The 15,411-nt window shown below is 37.5% G+C and overlaps 1 protein-coding gene across 3 annotated transcripts in view; it reads right to left on the bottom strand.

Moving 5' to 3' along the window:
* The window catches only part of myo6a (myosin VIa), a 77,998-nt gene that overhangs the window by 25,380 nt on the left and 37,207 nt on the right, over positions 1–15,411 (bottom strand). For all 3 annotated transcript variants that reach the window (XM_067383554.1, XM_067383555.1, XM_067383557.1), the window contains exons 6-17: positions 14,847–14,952; positions 14,629–14,684; positions 14,411–14,508; positions 14,032–14,196; positions 13,088–13,168; positions 6,219–6,399; positions 4,355–4,499; positions 3,979–4,136; positions 2,881–2,972; positions 1,032–1,104; positions 762–889; positions 582–677 (exon numbers count right to left, since the gene is read on the bottom strand). In XM_067383554.1, the coding sequence (XP_067239655.1) occupies positions 582–677; positions 762–889; positions 1,032–1,104; positions 2,881–2,972; positions 3,979–4,136; positions 4,355–4,499; positions 6,219–6,399; positions 13,088–13,168; positions 14,032–14,196; positions 14,411–14,508; positions 14,629–14,684; positions 14,847–14,952 (1,379 nt within the window). The remainder of the gene's footprint in view (positions 1–581; positions 678–761; positions 890–1,031; positions 1,105–2,880; positions 2,973–3,978; positions 4,137–4,354; positions 4,500–6,218; positions 6,400–13,087; positions 13,169–14,031; positions 14,197–14,410; positions 14,509–14,628; positions 14,685–14,846; positions 14,953–15,411) is intronic.

Below are 15,411 nucleotides of genomic sequence, written 5' to 3'. Positions count from 1 at the left end.
GCAAAAACAGATTCAGTGTGATTATTTCCCTTCAGAAGTAAAAAAAAAAAAAGTAGCTAAACTGGTTTAACTAATTTAATTGAGACATTAGCGAAAAATTTAAGCAAAATTGATAAATCCTTGATAAGGGAAATTGTGTATTTTGACTGAAGCAGAACTAGCAATTTGTGAATGACTTACACTTTTAAGTTCACCTTTGAAACATATAGATTAAACAGGTTAGAATAACAGTGTGAAAAATATTAAATATAATAAAATATGTAAAATAATTAGATTTTTCCCTAAAATGGGATGACTAGTATGTGTATGTGTGTACTGGTTTGGCTATTCTTGTGAGGGCCGAATGTACACTTATATAGTGAAAAATTATAACAACTGACTAGTGAGGACATTTTACTGGACCTTACTTGTTAAAAAGGTTTATAAATCAGCCAAAACATCCAAATCTAGTGTTTTGCATGTTTCTGTGATGGGTAGGTTTAGGGTTAGGCCATAGAAAATATAATTAACCTAATATAAAATCAATGGAAGTCTATGCAAATTCCACACCAATATAGTAAAACAAATGTGTGTGTGTGTACCGTTTCATAGCAGACTGCTCCAGCAAAGTGTCTTATGATGAAGCCCTCGTCGTCTCTGACGTTCCTGTGCACTGCCAGCTTGGACTTCCTGGGAACCTGTGAGATGAATGATTTGATAACTAAGGCCACTAACATAAGAATGAGATGCTGAAATGAGGGCTATTGTGAAGTGTGACTTACGGTCAAGCGGAAATGGTCCTTGTGTTTGCTGTGGACAGTCTCAGTAAAGTGCTGGTCACTGGGTTGAGGTAGCCGGTTCTCTTCATCCAAGATATCCAAGATGCCAACTAACTTCGACTCCACCAAGTCTGAACAGAAGAACATACAATGGCAAAGACACAATCAAGCACATTTAGGCTGCCAAAAGTTTCAGCCTTCTGCTTTCTAAAAAGGCAGAAGAGTGCAAACATAATATGTGTAGAGTAGATTCATGTTTAATGAGAGACAGACCTATACAGTCCTGATTATCCACGTAATGGACTTCATTGACTCCCAGACCTTCTTTCTGATACAGTTCCTGCTCCTGTTAACCAAACACAAAACAAAAGCAGACATAATATCAGCCCATGCTTTATAATAGTAATAAATTAAATATATAAAAATAAATAATAAATTTTAATTCTACTCAGCCTTAACAATGTCACTTCCCAAAACATTGCTTAGTTTTGGATGATTTGGTAAAAACCTGCTAAACAGTTTATTTAAAGGGAAAATGCAGTTAACTTGTGGCAAATCTGCCACGAAAACATGTAAAACACACATAATCATGCGTAAAAGAAAAAGCAAAGAAAAAATTAATGAATGATTGAATAAAACTTTTTCTGTTTTACACTGGTTAACAACTGCATAAAATGGCAGTGCTGTTCTGTTCTCAAATTGTTGAATTTGTTTCTGTATTGCATTTGTGTTGTTCCGTTTAATTTTCAACATTAACAGTATAAGTGAATTGTTGATTCCTATTTGTAGAATTCCATCACTTACTTTGTTGTAGTACATAAATGTAGTTTGAAAATACTGCATGTGAAGTATTTTCTATTTCATTACATTTTGAAATGTAATTTATTCCTGTGATCAAAGCTGAATTTTCAGCATTATTACTTAAATTTAGTGTCACATGATCCTTCAGAAATCATTCTAAATCCAATTTGTTGCTCAAGAATAATTTTTTCCTATCATATTTGAAAACAGTTTTGCTGCTTCGTATTTATGTTTAACCTTTATTAACCTTCATATTCAACTTTTATTTTAAATAAAAATTAGAAAATTTGCAACATTTAAAAGGTGCACTATGTAGTTTTTCCATCCGCTAGGGTGCGCCTATTCAAAACAAAGGCGTAGCTTGATGACGCCAAGTTTGAGCCCGGAATCTTAGGACATGTGGTCTTCACCTCACAACCGATGGAAATAAATCGGGATAGGACTCGGGCAGAAATCATGTTCATGGATGTGATTGTTAACTTTACTGTAGTATGAAGCAGAGCAGGACCGAGTGTTGTGGGAGCTGAACGAGGCCGCTGGAGCGATTGCGCAACACATGCCTCACGAGCAGCAGAACTTTTATTATGCCACAGTCGCCGGTGCTGCTTCCGCTTTTCCGGTCATGAGCATGAGGTAACGCAGCTCTGTTTATCATATTAGATACATTTGAGTGTGAAAATTATGTTATAACATTACTCTGTGCGTTCGCTCGATGGCTGCTGTGAGACACACTGCAGTAAGCTAGATCGATTTTAGAATATCATATTAAATGCTGGATGGCTTGTGTTTATAAATGGCATGCAATTAATTTTAAAACGTATGATGGAGAAAATGCTTTATTACTGTTAATAAAATAAAGCTGCATCTGATTATGCTATGTTAGCTACTTCACAAAAAGTGTTTTTCTCTGAGGCATGGTAAAGCATGATACTCGCAAAAAAAAAAATCAAGAAAATTAGATTTAAACAAGACTAAACGTGTTGAGCTATATAACAATAGTTTTCTCACAATTTACAAATAGTTGGAAACATTTGGGATATTGTAAGTACTCGACTGAACAAAATATATAACACTGGCCTAGTGGTTTTTGGATATTTTACTGCAAAAATGTTATATATTGCAGCTTGAAAAGTCTTTACTGTCACTTTTGATCAGTTTAATATGTTCTTGTTTTGAATTAGTGAATGCAATATCATATCAAAGATAATTGACAGTAGCTTCAATATGTACAACACATCTTATGAAAATACATGGCTGTAAATTGTGACTGGATGAGGCTGTTGTAAATTAGCTGTGTCTGTATATCAGCTGAATCACTCACCTCTTTGAGAATGCGCTCATTAAAGAACTGCTGCAGTTTCTCATTACAGTAGTTGATGCAGAACTGCTCAAAACTGTTGTGCTCAAAATACTCTGAGGAAAAGGAAGAGAAAATGTACGTTTGGTAATATAATTAGCCATTTCCAAGGAGTCTGGGTTTGGTTGGTTAGCTTCCACAGTTATATTCTGATACTAGGAAAGCTTATAAATGGCAAATATTTTATTATATTTCAGATGTTGTGCCGGTGACATTTTGTTGTGGCAATCTTAACAGCATAAAATAGACTTTTAATGATCAGTTACATGGCATTAAAGGATTAGTTCACTTTCAAATGAAAATTAGCCCAAGCTTTACTCACCCTCGAGCCATCCTAGGTGTATTTGACTTTCTTCTTTCTGATGAACACAATCGGAGATATATTAATAAATATCCTCACAGATCCGAGCTTTATAATTGCAGTGAGCGGGATCAGTGAGTATGAGCTGAAGAAAGTGCCTCCATCCACATCCATCATAAACATACTCCACACGGCTCCGGCCTTCTGAAGAGAAGCGATGCGTTTGCGTAAGTTATGAAGTTAAATATCTAGCTTCCACCAGACTGCCTTCCATATTCAAATTACGGAATAGTAATTTGGCGTTGCATCAGTTACATTTTTCCGTAAGTTGAATAGGGAAGACATAGGATGTAGGATAAGGTTTTTGACCTGCGAGAGTTTCACACTTTCTTCGTAAGTAGAATACGGAAGGTGGTCTGGTGGAAGCATATGTTACTTCATAACTTCAGAAGGCTTTTATTAACCCCCCCAGAGCCATGTGGAGTACACGTTTATAATGGATGGATGTGGATGGATGCACTTTCTTCAGCTCATACACATTGACCCGCTCACTGCCATTATAAAGCTCAGATGTGTCAGGATATTTATTAATATTTCTCCGATTGTGTTCATCAGAAAGAAGACAATCATATACACCTAGTATGGCTTGAGGGTGAGTAAAGCCTGGAGTAATTTTCAGTTGAAAGTGACCTTTAATGGCTCAGCTGACTCAAATAAAATTGTGTGCAACAGAGTATCCTTGGGCAAAGACGGTCTTTTACCAAAGCCAGCGATGTCCAGCACACCAATGAAGTGAGCAGATGAGTCAAAGGGGAAGCACTGGTTGATCCTGGTAACCACATGATCAAAGAGACGGCTGTAGATGGCTTTAGCCAGAGCGTCACGTGCACTACTGGCCTGCTCCACCTTTAGAGGAACCCTGGAAAAGATAAGAAGGTGAATGGTAGCACCATCTGATACATTACACACAATTAAACCAAACTGTTTCTTTCACACTAGATATTTTGGCTAATCAAGGGAAAGCACTCAATATCACTAATATCTCTGGTTAGGGATTGTTGTGGCTAAGATTGGTTACCTACTGAATTCCAAGCATCTCGGTTAAATTTTTCATTAGAAGGCATGAGCAGCACTTACTTGATGGCTGTGCCTTTAACGCCCCCTGCAGAGGTGAGCATGACTCTAGTGGTCAGACTGACCCGCAGATCTTCCTCATCCAGACCCAACAGCTCCGCACAGAACCCTAACGACTGGCCGCATGTCTTCTTTAAGACACAGCCCCCTGAAACACACATGAACACCACTGAGAAACCAACCCAATACTGGAGCACGGTTCAGACTTCTCAGCCCAGTACATTGGAATATTACCTAGTAGTTTTTCTTCGTTTTTATCAAGATCTGCTTTATAATTGAAGAAACGGACAATTTGACCTGATGTTTACTCAGAACGGTTATGCTACATTTGTCAAATATGTAAAAGAAATGAACTGATTTTTTTTTCCATTTTTTTTAACAGATCTCAACCTACCTCATACACATTTGTTTTCAGTTATGGTGGAGACTTCCATTGTTTTTATAGTAGGTTAGATAGAAACAATAAATCCTATAGAAACCTTTAAGTATTATAATAAATTAAGATGGCAACATATTATTTAGTATCTTTATTAACCTGCTGTCATTGTGGGCTTTGTTGAGATGTCCTCACAATGTAGATTGTTGTGGAAATTTTGCTTTTTACCTGTATTCTTGTGAAATATGATGCTTATGGAACATGATATGATGTTGGCTTCATTGGTAATGTTTAACATAGGGTTAACATAGATGTTGGAAATACAAAGAGCAAGATATGGTATGGGGAAATGCAAGATGTATGTTAAAAACATGTCTGTGCTAACAATGTGTGGAACGTTACAGCCACTAAGAGATGTTCCTAATATGGTAAAAGGATAGAAGCTTCGGCCTTGGAGGTTAGAGATATAAATGTGAGGGGAAGCTTTCATTCTTGGTCTTACACTCTGCAGCTACTTGTGTTTCTGTATGACCTGTCTGACCTTTCTTACAAGAAATAAAAGCTTTAAAGACAATTGGACGTGTTTGTCTCTTATGCAGTAGAGTCGGAGTTGATTTTTTGCCACAACATAGATAATTTCAGGTTTTACTATCATTGTGGTGACAATGCTATCCAAATCAGTGTTATTTTAGTATTATGTACAGTATATACAGTTATAGCATTTATTAATATTTTGAATTAGCTTTAATTTTTATGTTTAGTTTTCCTTTTAATTTTAATAAAATGTAAGCATTTTTGTTTAGTTTTAGAAATTTTAGTACTTTAACTTATTTTATTTTGTTTATTTGCCAGGGCAACATTTCTAATTTTCGTTTGAGTTTTTACAGGGGTTTTTTTTATCTAATATTTATAATTTTATTTTAGCTTAATTTCAAGTATCTCAAAAACAATTTTATAATAGTTTTAGTTTTATTTAGAAGTAACAACTACTAATCCACACCAGGCTCAAATTGAATTTTCTGTCAGAAACAGCAAGCCATAATGAAAGAATTTCTTTTAAATGCAAAATAAACTCATAGCAACGTAATCTGTCTAACTGGTAAGTAACAAACCAATTTTACTGAAAACTTAACAGCTGGATACAAATTTATAAACCCTACATGTTTGTTATAGTCTGGATTATTTTCACTGTCAGCAGCTTTCAATGAATAAACACAAAGTTAGCTGGTTGGTTGGTGTTTTGATGTCATGCCAGCTTCCTTTTTTTATTTTAATGGTGAGTAAACAAGTTAAAATACTATTAAAGAGCAAGATAAATGCCTAACTAAGGTTTTTAAATTTAGCTTTAGACAAAAACTCTTAATATAGATTCACTGTTTGACTGTTATAAATTTGCTTCTAAAGTGTTTGCTGAGTCACAAACCAGCCAAACAGTGTACAGTATGTGTAATAACTGTATATATTCAGGAGTTACACTAGCTCTCAGTTTACCTGAGGTGCTTCCAGCCTCCTCAAAATCAATGTTTCCAAGGTGCAAAACCCCAGCCACCACCCTAAACAGGTTCAACTTCTCTGTGTCATCCAGTCCGATCTTCTTCATGGCCACACACATTCTGTTAAAGTCGGCATGGTCGTCCAGCAGAGGGTCTTTCAGACCGCAGGCCTTCAGATGCTGAGGAATAATTCTCAAGTTAGACTCATCTGAGACAACAGCATGTTGTCAGAACAGAAACACCTGAGCTTATCCAGGAGAACAGTTTCTCATAAAACTCAGCACAGCAACTAGGATCAATTTATTTCAACATTTTGTTACTCTTTACTATATAACCAAAAGTACATGGGCAGCAGAACACCAACTCTACATAATCATTTAAATATATCCACAAAGCTACATTGTGAAAGTCATGACTGTCATAGTCTCCATGTCATTGCCCTCAGGTTGACTACAGGGATAAAATTGCTTACATGCAGTGGTTCGGTCCATCTAATGTAGCTGCAGACAACCAAATTACATTAAAGTTTACTGTATTGTAATGCTTGCTTATTGCTTTGAGGTCTTGGCGCATTTAGTCATATTTACTGTTATTCGGCAAAATTTTGCAGGTAAAGTCGTCATTTTAATACTGTAGGAATCAACGCAATGTGGAGTTTTGTCCATGGAGATGCTCAAGTTGGTCATCATGCAAATTTGCCATGTTGACCAACAGAAAGCTGCTTGGTTTGAAAGTGACTTCTGTGTGAGCTGTGCTTAATACATCACTACACTATTGACAATGGACCATTTCGCCTGTGAAATTTCACTAATGTGACCATACCTTCAGTCTCCTACTTGGTTTGAAATGTCCTGGGATACTGTGCATTTTGAAAATGCTTTTGAAATGTCTTTTGTAATTTTGTTTTATTTTTTTGTTTGACTCCTCAAACACATAAAAGCTCAAACATGCAGCATTCTAGTGACTTCAGAGCGAAGAGTGGTTTGTAAAGCCACAGGGGTTGAGGAACTGCGTTCATGACATTAGCCGTTTCCATTCAACTATTTTGGGATATCGTACCAAATAAATCCCTCGAACTGCAACAACAAACTCTCATGACTTTGTCTCAACAGTGGATGTGATTGGATAACCAGTGGACCAATCGCATCGCACAGCATCTCAAGTGTTGGTTTGGTCATTCTGAAATGCCTGAGCCAGTCTCATCAGAATGATTTGGTTAAATTCCCTCCCAGAAGCGTCTCACACGATTGCTTGTGTGAAGCAATGAGGTTTTTTCTTACCTCTAAAAAGAACGGTCTCTGTTTCTAATAATTCTACTACTACTACTGCATGTGTATTCAATGTAGTGACGATGCAAGCTGCCTCTAAAAACATGAACAATTTAGAAGAACAACATAGTGTCTAAACGCACTCTGTAGAGTGTTTGTCCATTTAGAGCTGCTGTAAAAACTTGCTGGCGCTGTCAGGGCTCTGTCACTTCGGTCTAGTTTATTTCTTGGTTTTGTGACAGAGCTCTGACACTCCCGTTCTTGTCGTGTTTTTGTGTGAGCGTACGGTCTCGAGATCTCTCGGGGCCGTGCGCTCTCTTGTCTGCGTGCCTTGTTTCATGTTGGGAGCGTGGCGTTCGGATCCCGGCACTCGTGTCTAGTTTGGTTTCGGTTTCGTGTCGGGATTCGGACACTCGTGCTCCCAGTCCTGTCTTTATTGTGAGCGCACGGGTTGTGTGTACTTTCACTTGCCGTGCGCTCTTGTCTCATGTTTTGTCTCTTGTATTGTCATGTTGTGTAGCACGCGGTTATTCCACCTGCCGCGTGCTCTCTTGTTGTGTTTTTGTCTTGTGTTGTGTAGCGCGTGCTACACCCCGTGAAACACAGACTGCATGCTCTCATGTTGTCTTGTTTTGTGTGAACACGTGGCTTATGAATTTTCATAGTCACGTGTTCATGTCTCGTCTTGTGTAAGCACATGGCTTGTGATTTGTCTTCATTGGCCATGTGCTTGTGTCTTTGTTTTGTTTGGTGTGAGCACATGGCTTGTCATGTGTTTCTTGTGCCATGTGCTCTCATGTCTATTGTCTTGACCCCACCCACCTTGTTACCTCATTATTGGTTGATTTGCCCCACCTGTCCTCCCTCATTACCTGCCTTGTTTGCTCCTATTTATTAGGGCCCAAGCGAAAATTCGCGCAGGGCCCTCTTGTTCTTCTAAGGATTATTTATTTATTTTTTTATTTTTTTTTTTTTTCGTCTTCCGGGGCTTTTTGGGGGCCTTAACATGCTCAAAAACTCTTGAAAATTGGCACACACATTGGAATCTGCGGCCATTAGGACGCCGGAGAGGCTGGTACCCGGGCGTGGCAGGGGGGCTCGACAGCGCCCCCTTGAAAAAGTCTGAATATTTGGTCCATATATTAAACATGCTTGCACGTATTAGTATGAAACTCGGTACACATATAGACCTCATCGGGCCGAACAACTTTCGCGCTCTAAGTTAATCGCCACGCCAACAGGAAGTCAGCTATTAAGGGTTGTTTGAAAAATGCATGCTCTGGAATTTGATATACTCCTCCTAGACGATTAATCCGATCGCCACCAAACTCGGTCAGCATGAAGTCAAGACACTGATGATTAAAAATTGCCAGGGGATTTTTGATATCTCGAACGGTTTGGCCGTGGCGAGGCAACGAATTTATGGCGAGAAAAAGGAAACAGGAAATGTGTTATAACGTCTTAATACATATATTGATCTTTATGAAACTTCACGAGTGTGTTCGTTATAGGAGTCTGATCACATGGATGTGACTATTGTGAGTCAAAGTTATAGCGCCACCAACTGGCAGCAGGAAGTGTATCACTTTTTGAAATGTTTTGAGATCACCCTCTTATTTTTACCTGATTTGCTTCAGACTTCATCAGTGTAATGTCAATACACAGCAGATGTAGACCTATGACAGGATTTTTGATATTTGAAATATTGTTGCCATGGCAACAGGTCAAACTGTAATAATATTCTTGAGTGTTTTTGAGGCTCTTAACATGCTTCAAATTGCATGAAACTCGACACACACATCAATATAGTCAACCAGTAGACATGGACAAAGCCATAGAAATGGGCGTGGTGGAGGAGCTCAGTAGCGCCACCTTTTGACAAAAGTGGGGGGGTTAGTTTTTCCTACAGTCACCAAACTCGGTACACATATTATTCTCATCAAGCCGGACAATTTTCTAATTTACATTCATTAGCTCCGACCAACAGGAAGTCAGCTATTTTGGTTTGAATGTTAATTTTTTGAAAAAACAGGCTATGAATTTTATACTACTACTCCTACAGGGTTTATCCAATTTACACCAAGCTTTTTTTAACTTGTTGCGAACACATTGAAGTTGTTTAATTGCAAACGGATTTTGGATATCTCAAACGGTTTGGCCGTGGCGAGGCAACGAATTTATGGCGAGAAAAGGGAAACAGGAAATGTGTTATAACTTCTACATACATTGATTGATGTTTATGAAACTTCAGGAGTGTGTTGGTTGTAGTAGTCTGATCACATGGATGTAACAATTGTGAGTCAAAGTTATAGCGCCACCAAATGGCAGCAAGAAGTGTATCACTTTTAAAATGCTTTGAGATCACCCTCTTATTTTTACCTGATTTGCTTCAAACTTCATCAGTGTAATGTCAATACACAGCAGATGTAGACCTATGACAGGATTTTTGATATTTGAAATATTGTTGCCATGGCAACAGGTCAAACTGTAATAATATTCTTGAGTGTTTTTGAGGCTCTTAACATGCTTCAAATTGCATGAAACTCGACACACACATCAATATTGTCAACCAGTACACATGGACAAAGCCATAGAAATGGGCGTGGTGGAGGGGCTCAGTAGCGCCACCTTTTGACAAAAGTGGGGGGGTTAGTTTTTCCTACAGTCACCAAACTCGGTACATATATTATTCTCATCAAGCCGGACAATTTTCTAATTTACATTCATTAGCTCCGACCAACAGGAAGTCAGCTATTTTGGTTTGAATGTTAATTTTTTGAAAAAACAGGCTATGAATTTTATACTACTACTCCTACAGGGTTTATCCAATTTACACCAAGCTTTTTTTAACTTGTTGCTAACACATTGAAGTTGTTTAATTGCAAACGGATTTTGGATATCTCAAACGGTTTGGCCGTGGCGAGGCAACGAATTTATGGCAAGAAAAGGGCAACAAAGTGTTATAACTTCTGCATACATTAATTGATTTTGATGAAACTTTGGCTCAGTCTTCGTTGTACAAGGCTGATCACATGGATTTGACTATTGTGATTCAAAGTCATAGCGCCACCAACTGGAAGCAGAAAATGTGTCACTTTTAGCATAAATTGAGATCACCCTCTTATTTTTACCTGATTTGCTTCAAAATTAATCAGAATAATGTTAAAACTTGGCACATGTAATCCTTTGAAAATGGGCAGGGAGGAGGGGCTCTATAACGGCACCTTGTAGTGCAGTAAATGTAGAGTGAATTTGACATAGTCCTTTGATGTTTAACCGTTTTAAGTGCCTATTGCCCGCTGTGCACAGTTGCCCTGAAGCCACCGGGGTGGCGGTGCCACCGGGCTTGGGCCCGCCATCGCTGCTCGCAGCTATATTTCTCCTTGTGTTTGCAGTCCTGTGCTGGTTCGTTGTCATAATTTTCCCTGGTGTAGTCAGTCAAGTCAAGTCAAGTCAAGTCAAGTCAAGTCAAGTCGTGTCCTGTTTTTGTCAAGTCTGTTTTCCCCCACGGGGTAGTTTTTGTTGTGTTTTTGTTTTATTTTTTAATTATTAATAAAAGCCCTCTTCCCTGCAAATTGAGTCCTCGCTCCTTCCCACCTGACCGGCACATAATGGCGACTTGACATGGAGGGGGGACCCGCGGTGTATGAGATAGAAATGGCTCATTCTAAAGGTACTAAAAACATAATGGTTCAATATGTAATGTCTTTATGTACCACTGAAAACATAGTTATGTACATTATACTCCATTACTGTCAATTGATCCTCCCAAATGTTACGCATTGCACCCTTAATTTCTTGAATTATCCAGGCGCAGCAGTAGAATTTTGGTGATTTCTGTGGTTTGATCATCATAAACTGCAGTCTCTGTGGATGTTGTCTTTCAGAGGGTGTGGATCGTGACTGTAGCGGGTCGTGACTCATCAGGTGTGAAACATTCAGTGATAGCAGCAGGTAAACTCTAGTACTACTATCATGAATTTTACAAAATTCCCAACCTCCCATGACAATCACAAGACTGACTATAACTGTGTGTGGATATTTTTAAATGACATCAATTTTGACTGCCCCAGATGCCTGTTAATACTGAGCTGAAACCATCAATAAAACGATAAGTTGCTGGCATTATGGATTTTTGTCTTATGTTCAAAAACATGTGAAATTGAAAGGAACCTGATGGTTCACAAATGCAGCTGATAAAGAAATGTGTCCTTACTGAGAAGAGCACATACTGTACAGCAGGCACAAACACTGCAAATATACTGTCACAGTATACCACTAATACCATTAACCTGAATTCATGTGGTGGATCTTAAAAGTGCATTAGACTTGCATCCTGCTGTAATACGATTACTATTTTGTGTCAAATAATAAACATGAATATTAAGAGAAGAATATCCCATTACCTTAAGGAAAGCCAAAACAGGAGGGAAATGGCAGTTTAGCTCCCAAGAAATGAAAGTAACTTTCCATTTTTACAAGATCTGGGTCAAATATATATATAATTTTTTTTTTTTTTTTGAGCTTTTATGTGTAACATGGTCATGGCAAGAACATGTTATAAAATTGGATATAATGCATAAGGTTAATATGTAACCAGTGTAACCTGGATTTTTTTTTTTTTTAAGAAAAGGATTGAAAAGGAAGTCAAAATGAAGTTGAAGTTGAACTCAGAATATTCCTTCAAGTTTGTTTCCTTGTTCTTTAGTTAACGATGAGACATCGATTAAAATAAGTAAGCCCACATTCCATATGATACAAAAGTCCATAATATAGTTATCTTTGTCTTGTAAGAAATACATTGGACCCAGGTCATGTATTTATATCACAAAAGGAAGATGAAAACCAAAGTCCCAATAATTGCACAACAACACACATATTCACCTTCCCATCCTTTGATGTATCATGGACACACAAACAGACACACAACCATAGACAATGATGATTAGTACAGTGATTAGATTAGTATGAACACAATCATGCATAATTATAAACACTTCGATATACAAGGTCATTTGCAAATGCCTTGCATCTGTGAAATATCAAGCCGTAGATCAGCAACCAAACACAAGTGTAGACGCTCACAAAAGACAAGAGGAATCAGAGCTGAGGTTTATCATGCCTAATCAATCAGAATCACATCCCGCAGTGACCCTCTACTGTTCCCTGTATCTACCCATCACACCAATGACTCTATTGCCCCCTTAATCCAAAACTTTGAAAACAGAATATTTTAAATGACACAACTGTGAATTATTTCCAGTAAATTCAATAAATTTTTCATGCTTGGTGTCGAAATGTGTGAAATTGGTGGAAAAGAATATTTCATTGGAATATACTTCTTTAAATGCAGTATATTCCAGGAACAAAAAGTTTCCATAAATCGTGAAAAATCTATGTAATTAACTTTTACAATACCTAGTCAGACTGCCTTTCAGATGTATCCAATATATTTATACTCTTACCCATCCAAGCTAACTAAAAATGTTTCTTTTAATGTTTAAATGTGCAGGAGTGCACATTTAGAGTCGTTCCAAGCCATATTGGTGGCAGTTCTTCTGATTATACAGAGAATTCATTGAAAAAAATATAATATTACCTCTGGACTCTTGCGGTTTTGGGGAATCAGCTTGTCTGAATCCTTGGTAGAGAAGTACCTTGTGCATCCTCGACTTAGATACTAGATGGAGAAAAAAAATGTATACAAACATGGTTTAGAAACGTTATTTGAAAGAACACCTGGCAAACAGTCAAGAATGATTCTATTTAAATAATACAATTTTGAACACAGATCACACTCATAAATGTATCAACCTGAATATTTCAAATAATACTTTCATGCTAATATAGCACAAATTAAGAAGAGACATGTCATTATCGAAATGCATATACTGTAAAAATATCTGTTCAGGAAGCCAAATGTGCACACCGATACGCTGATGACTCCAAGAAATCAGCTTATTGAATTAACCCGTTGTCTCGGTTTACATGCAAACCAATAACATGGCAATGGAAATAAACCGCCTTTACAAGACTTTATTAATAAATCAGGTTATTCCCTGGCATTGAGGTCAGAACCTAATAATTTGTGTATCTGACTCAGATGGAATACTCTGTTATGTCAGTTGTGATGTTAAAGAAAGCATTAAAAACCCAAGAGTAATCCAAATTGTCAGCAGGAAACTTACTGACTTACATCAAAGTGTTTTTCTATAGTCTTTGCTTATATTCTTCCTTATATGAAGTTTCAGATGCAGCGTTTTGGCTGGACCACTTCTGCACAAGATGAGAACACATTTTTATAACTGGGTCGAGAAATAGTCAGAGTTTGCATTATTTCCGCGAAACACTCGCTCAGCACAAAACGTTTTAGAACCCGTTTAAACCTGTATGTAGCGTCGTCCACTTGTGATCCGATCTACCAAAATGCATCTTAATATCAGGTATAAACCGAGCATTACTGGCTATTTTAAAGAAGTCCAAGTGTACTGTAAGTGTTTTTGTCAGGCTGGAGTGGGTCGGTGAGATGCAGGATTCACACACCCTGAAATATTCTGGAGAGCTGAGGTGGAACTTCTCCTTGATGTCTTCAGGAGCTCCAGCACACAGCCTGTAGAAAATGTGATAGTTCCTCTCCTCCTGACCCTGCGTGCAGATACGGGACTTCTCCAACAGGTAATGGGACACAAAACCACCTACTACTGCATTCTGGAAAACAAATCAGCACTGCATTCAAAGAAATGTCTAACAAATTAATTTATAAAATCACACATTTGGATCACTATATCAATCAAAAAGACAGTAGCGCATGTTGTTGTGCCAAGCACTCAGCAGACAACAAACTCCGCAATAAACTATGTGCACTGCTATCTAAAAAGCATTGCATTCATCTGTTTTAGTGGGACATTTTAACAAGACACACCTTTTCATTAAAGTGAATCTCCACAAATTTCCCAAAGCGACTGCTGTTGTTGTTTCGGACAGTTTTGGCATTTCCAAATGCCTCGAGCAGTGGGTTTGCTGGAATTGAGAGAAAACAGAAAACAGTTGTTTCTTAATCATATTTTCTGTGACTTACATTAGTTAAAGTATAGTGGAGTACAAATTTAGATTAGTAATGGTCAGTTCAATCAAGCGTACCTTCAACTATTCTTTCATCAATGTCTTGACCTGTACCATAAGATGTAGTTAAGTACCTGTGAACCAATCTCACATTAAATTAAACATATTCACAATTCCTAAATTCATCTCATATCATGTATTAAGTGTAAAAACAAAGGATTGAAGTGTTATGTAGAAATGCATATCTTCATATTATTCAAACTATTTGTAGATATATAAATGAGACCTTTCTATACCTGAGAACAAACTTGGTGTTTTCTGTCTTTCCAGCTCCTGACTCTCCCGACACAATGATGGACTGACTCATCTTCAACACCTTCATGTCACGATAGGCTTTATCCGCTAAACAAAACAAATAAAAGGTATGAGTATATACAGAGAGTATAAATAAATATTAAGTAACACATTTTTTTCAAGCTAATAGTATATATTTTGTGTACATCACTGAGAATCCGTAAAATGCCTCTATTATGCTTTTTATTAGCTTTCATGCAGTGAGTAAAATAGCTGTTTGTAAATTTAAAAGCTCTGCAAGTCTTAAAGATCAAAGTGCACAACAAATAATGTTATTGTCTTCTAAAAGAAAGAATCGATTCTGAACTACTGAAATGAGTAGTCAGTAATTCCAGTCTTACTTCCTATTACAAACCTAATGTAACAAATTTGCACAATGCCAGCCTATGGTTTGCATTGGCTTCCCACGAACAACGTCTGCTTTGACCCTCAAACACTGTACAGTAGTTGTAGCTAAGACTGGAAGAGTTTTGTTCTTGTGTTTTCGACATGGCAAGAAGATGCTGA

Source organism: Chanodichthys erythropterus, chromosome 4, assembly GCF_024489055.1.
Source record: "Chanodichthys erythropterus isolate Z2021 chromosome 4, ASM2448905v1, whole genome shotgun sequence".
In the NCBI taxonomy this organism is placed as follows: domain Eukaryota; kingdom Metazoa; phylum Chordata; class Actinopteri; order Cypriniformes; family Xenocyprididae; genus Chanodichthys; species Chanodichthys erythropterus.
This window is presented reverse-complemented; position numbering and strand designations above follow the sequence as displayed.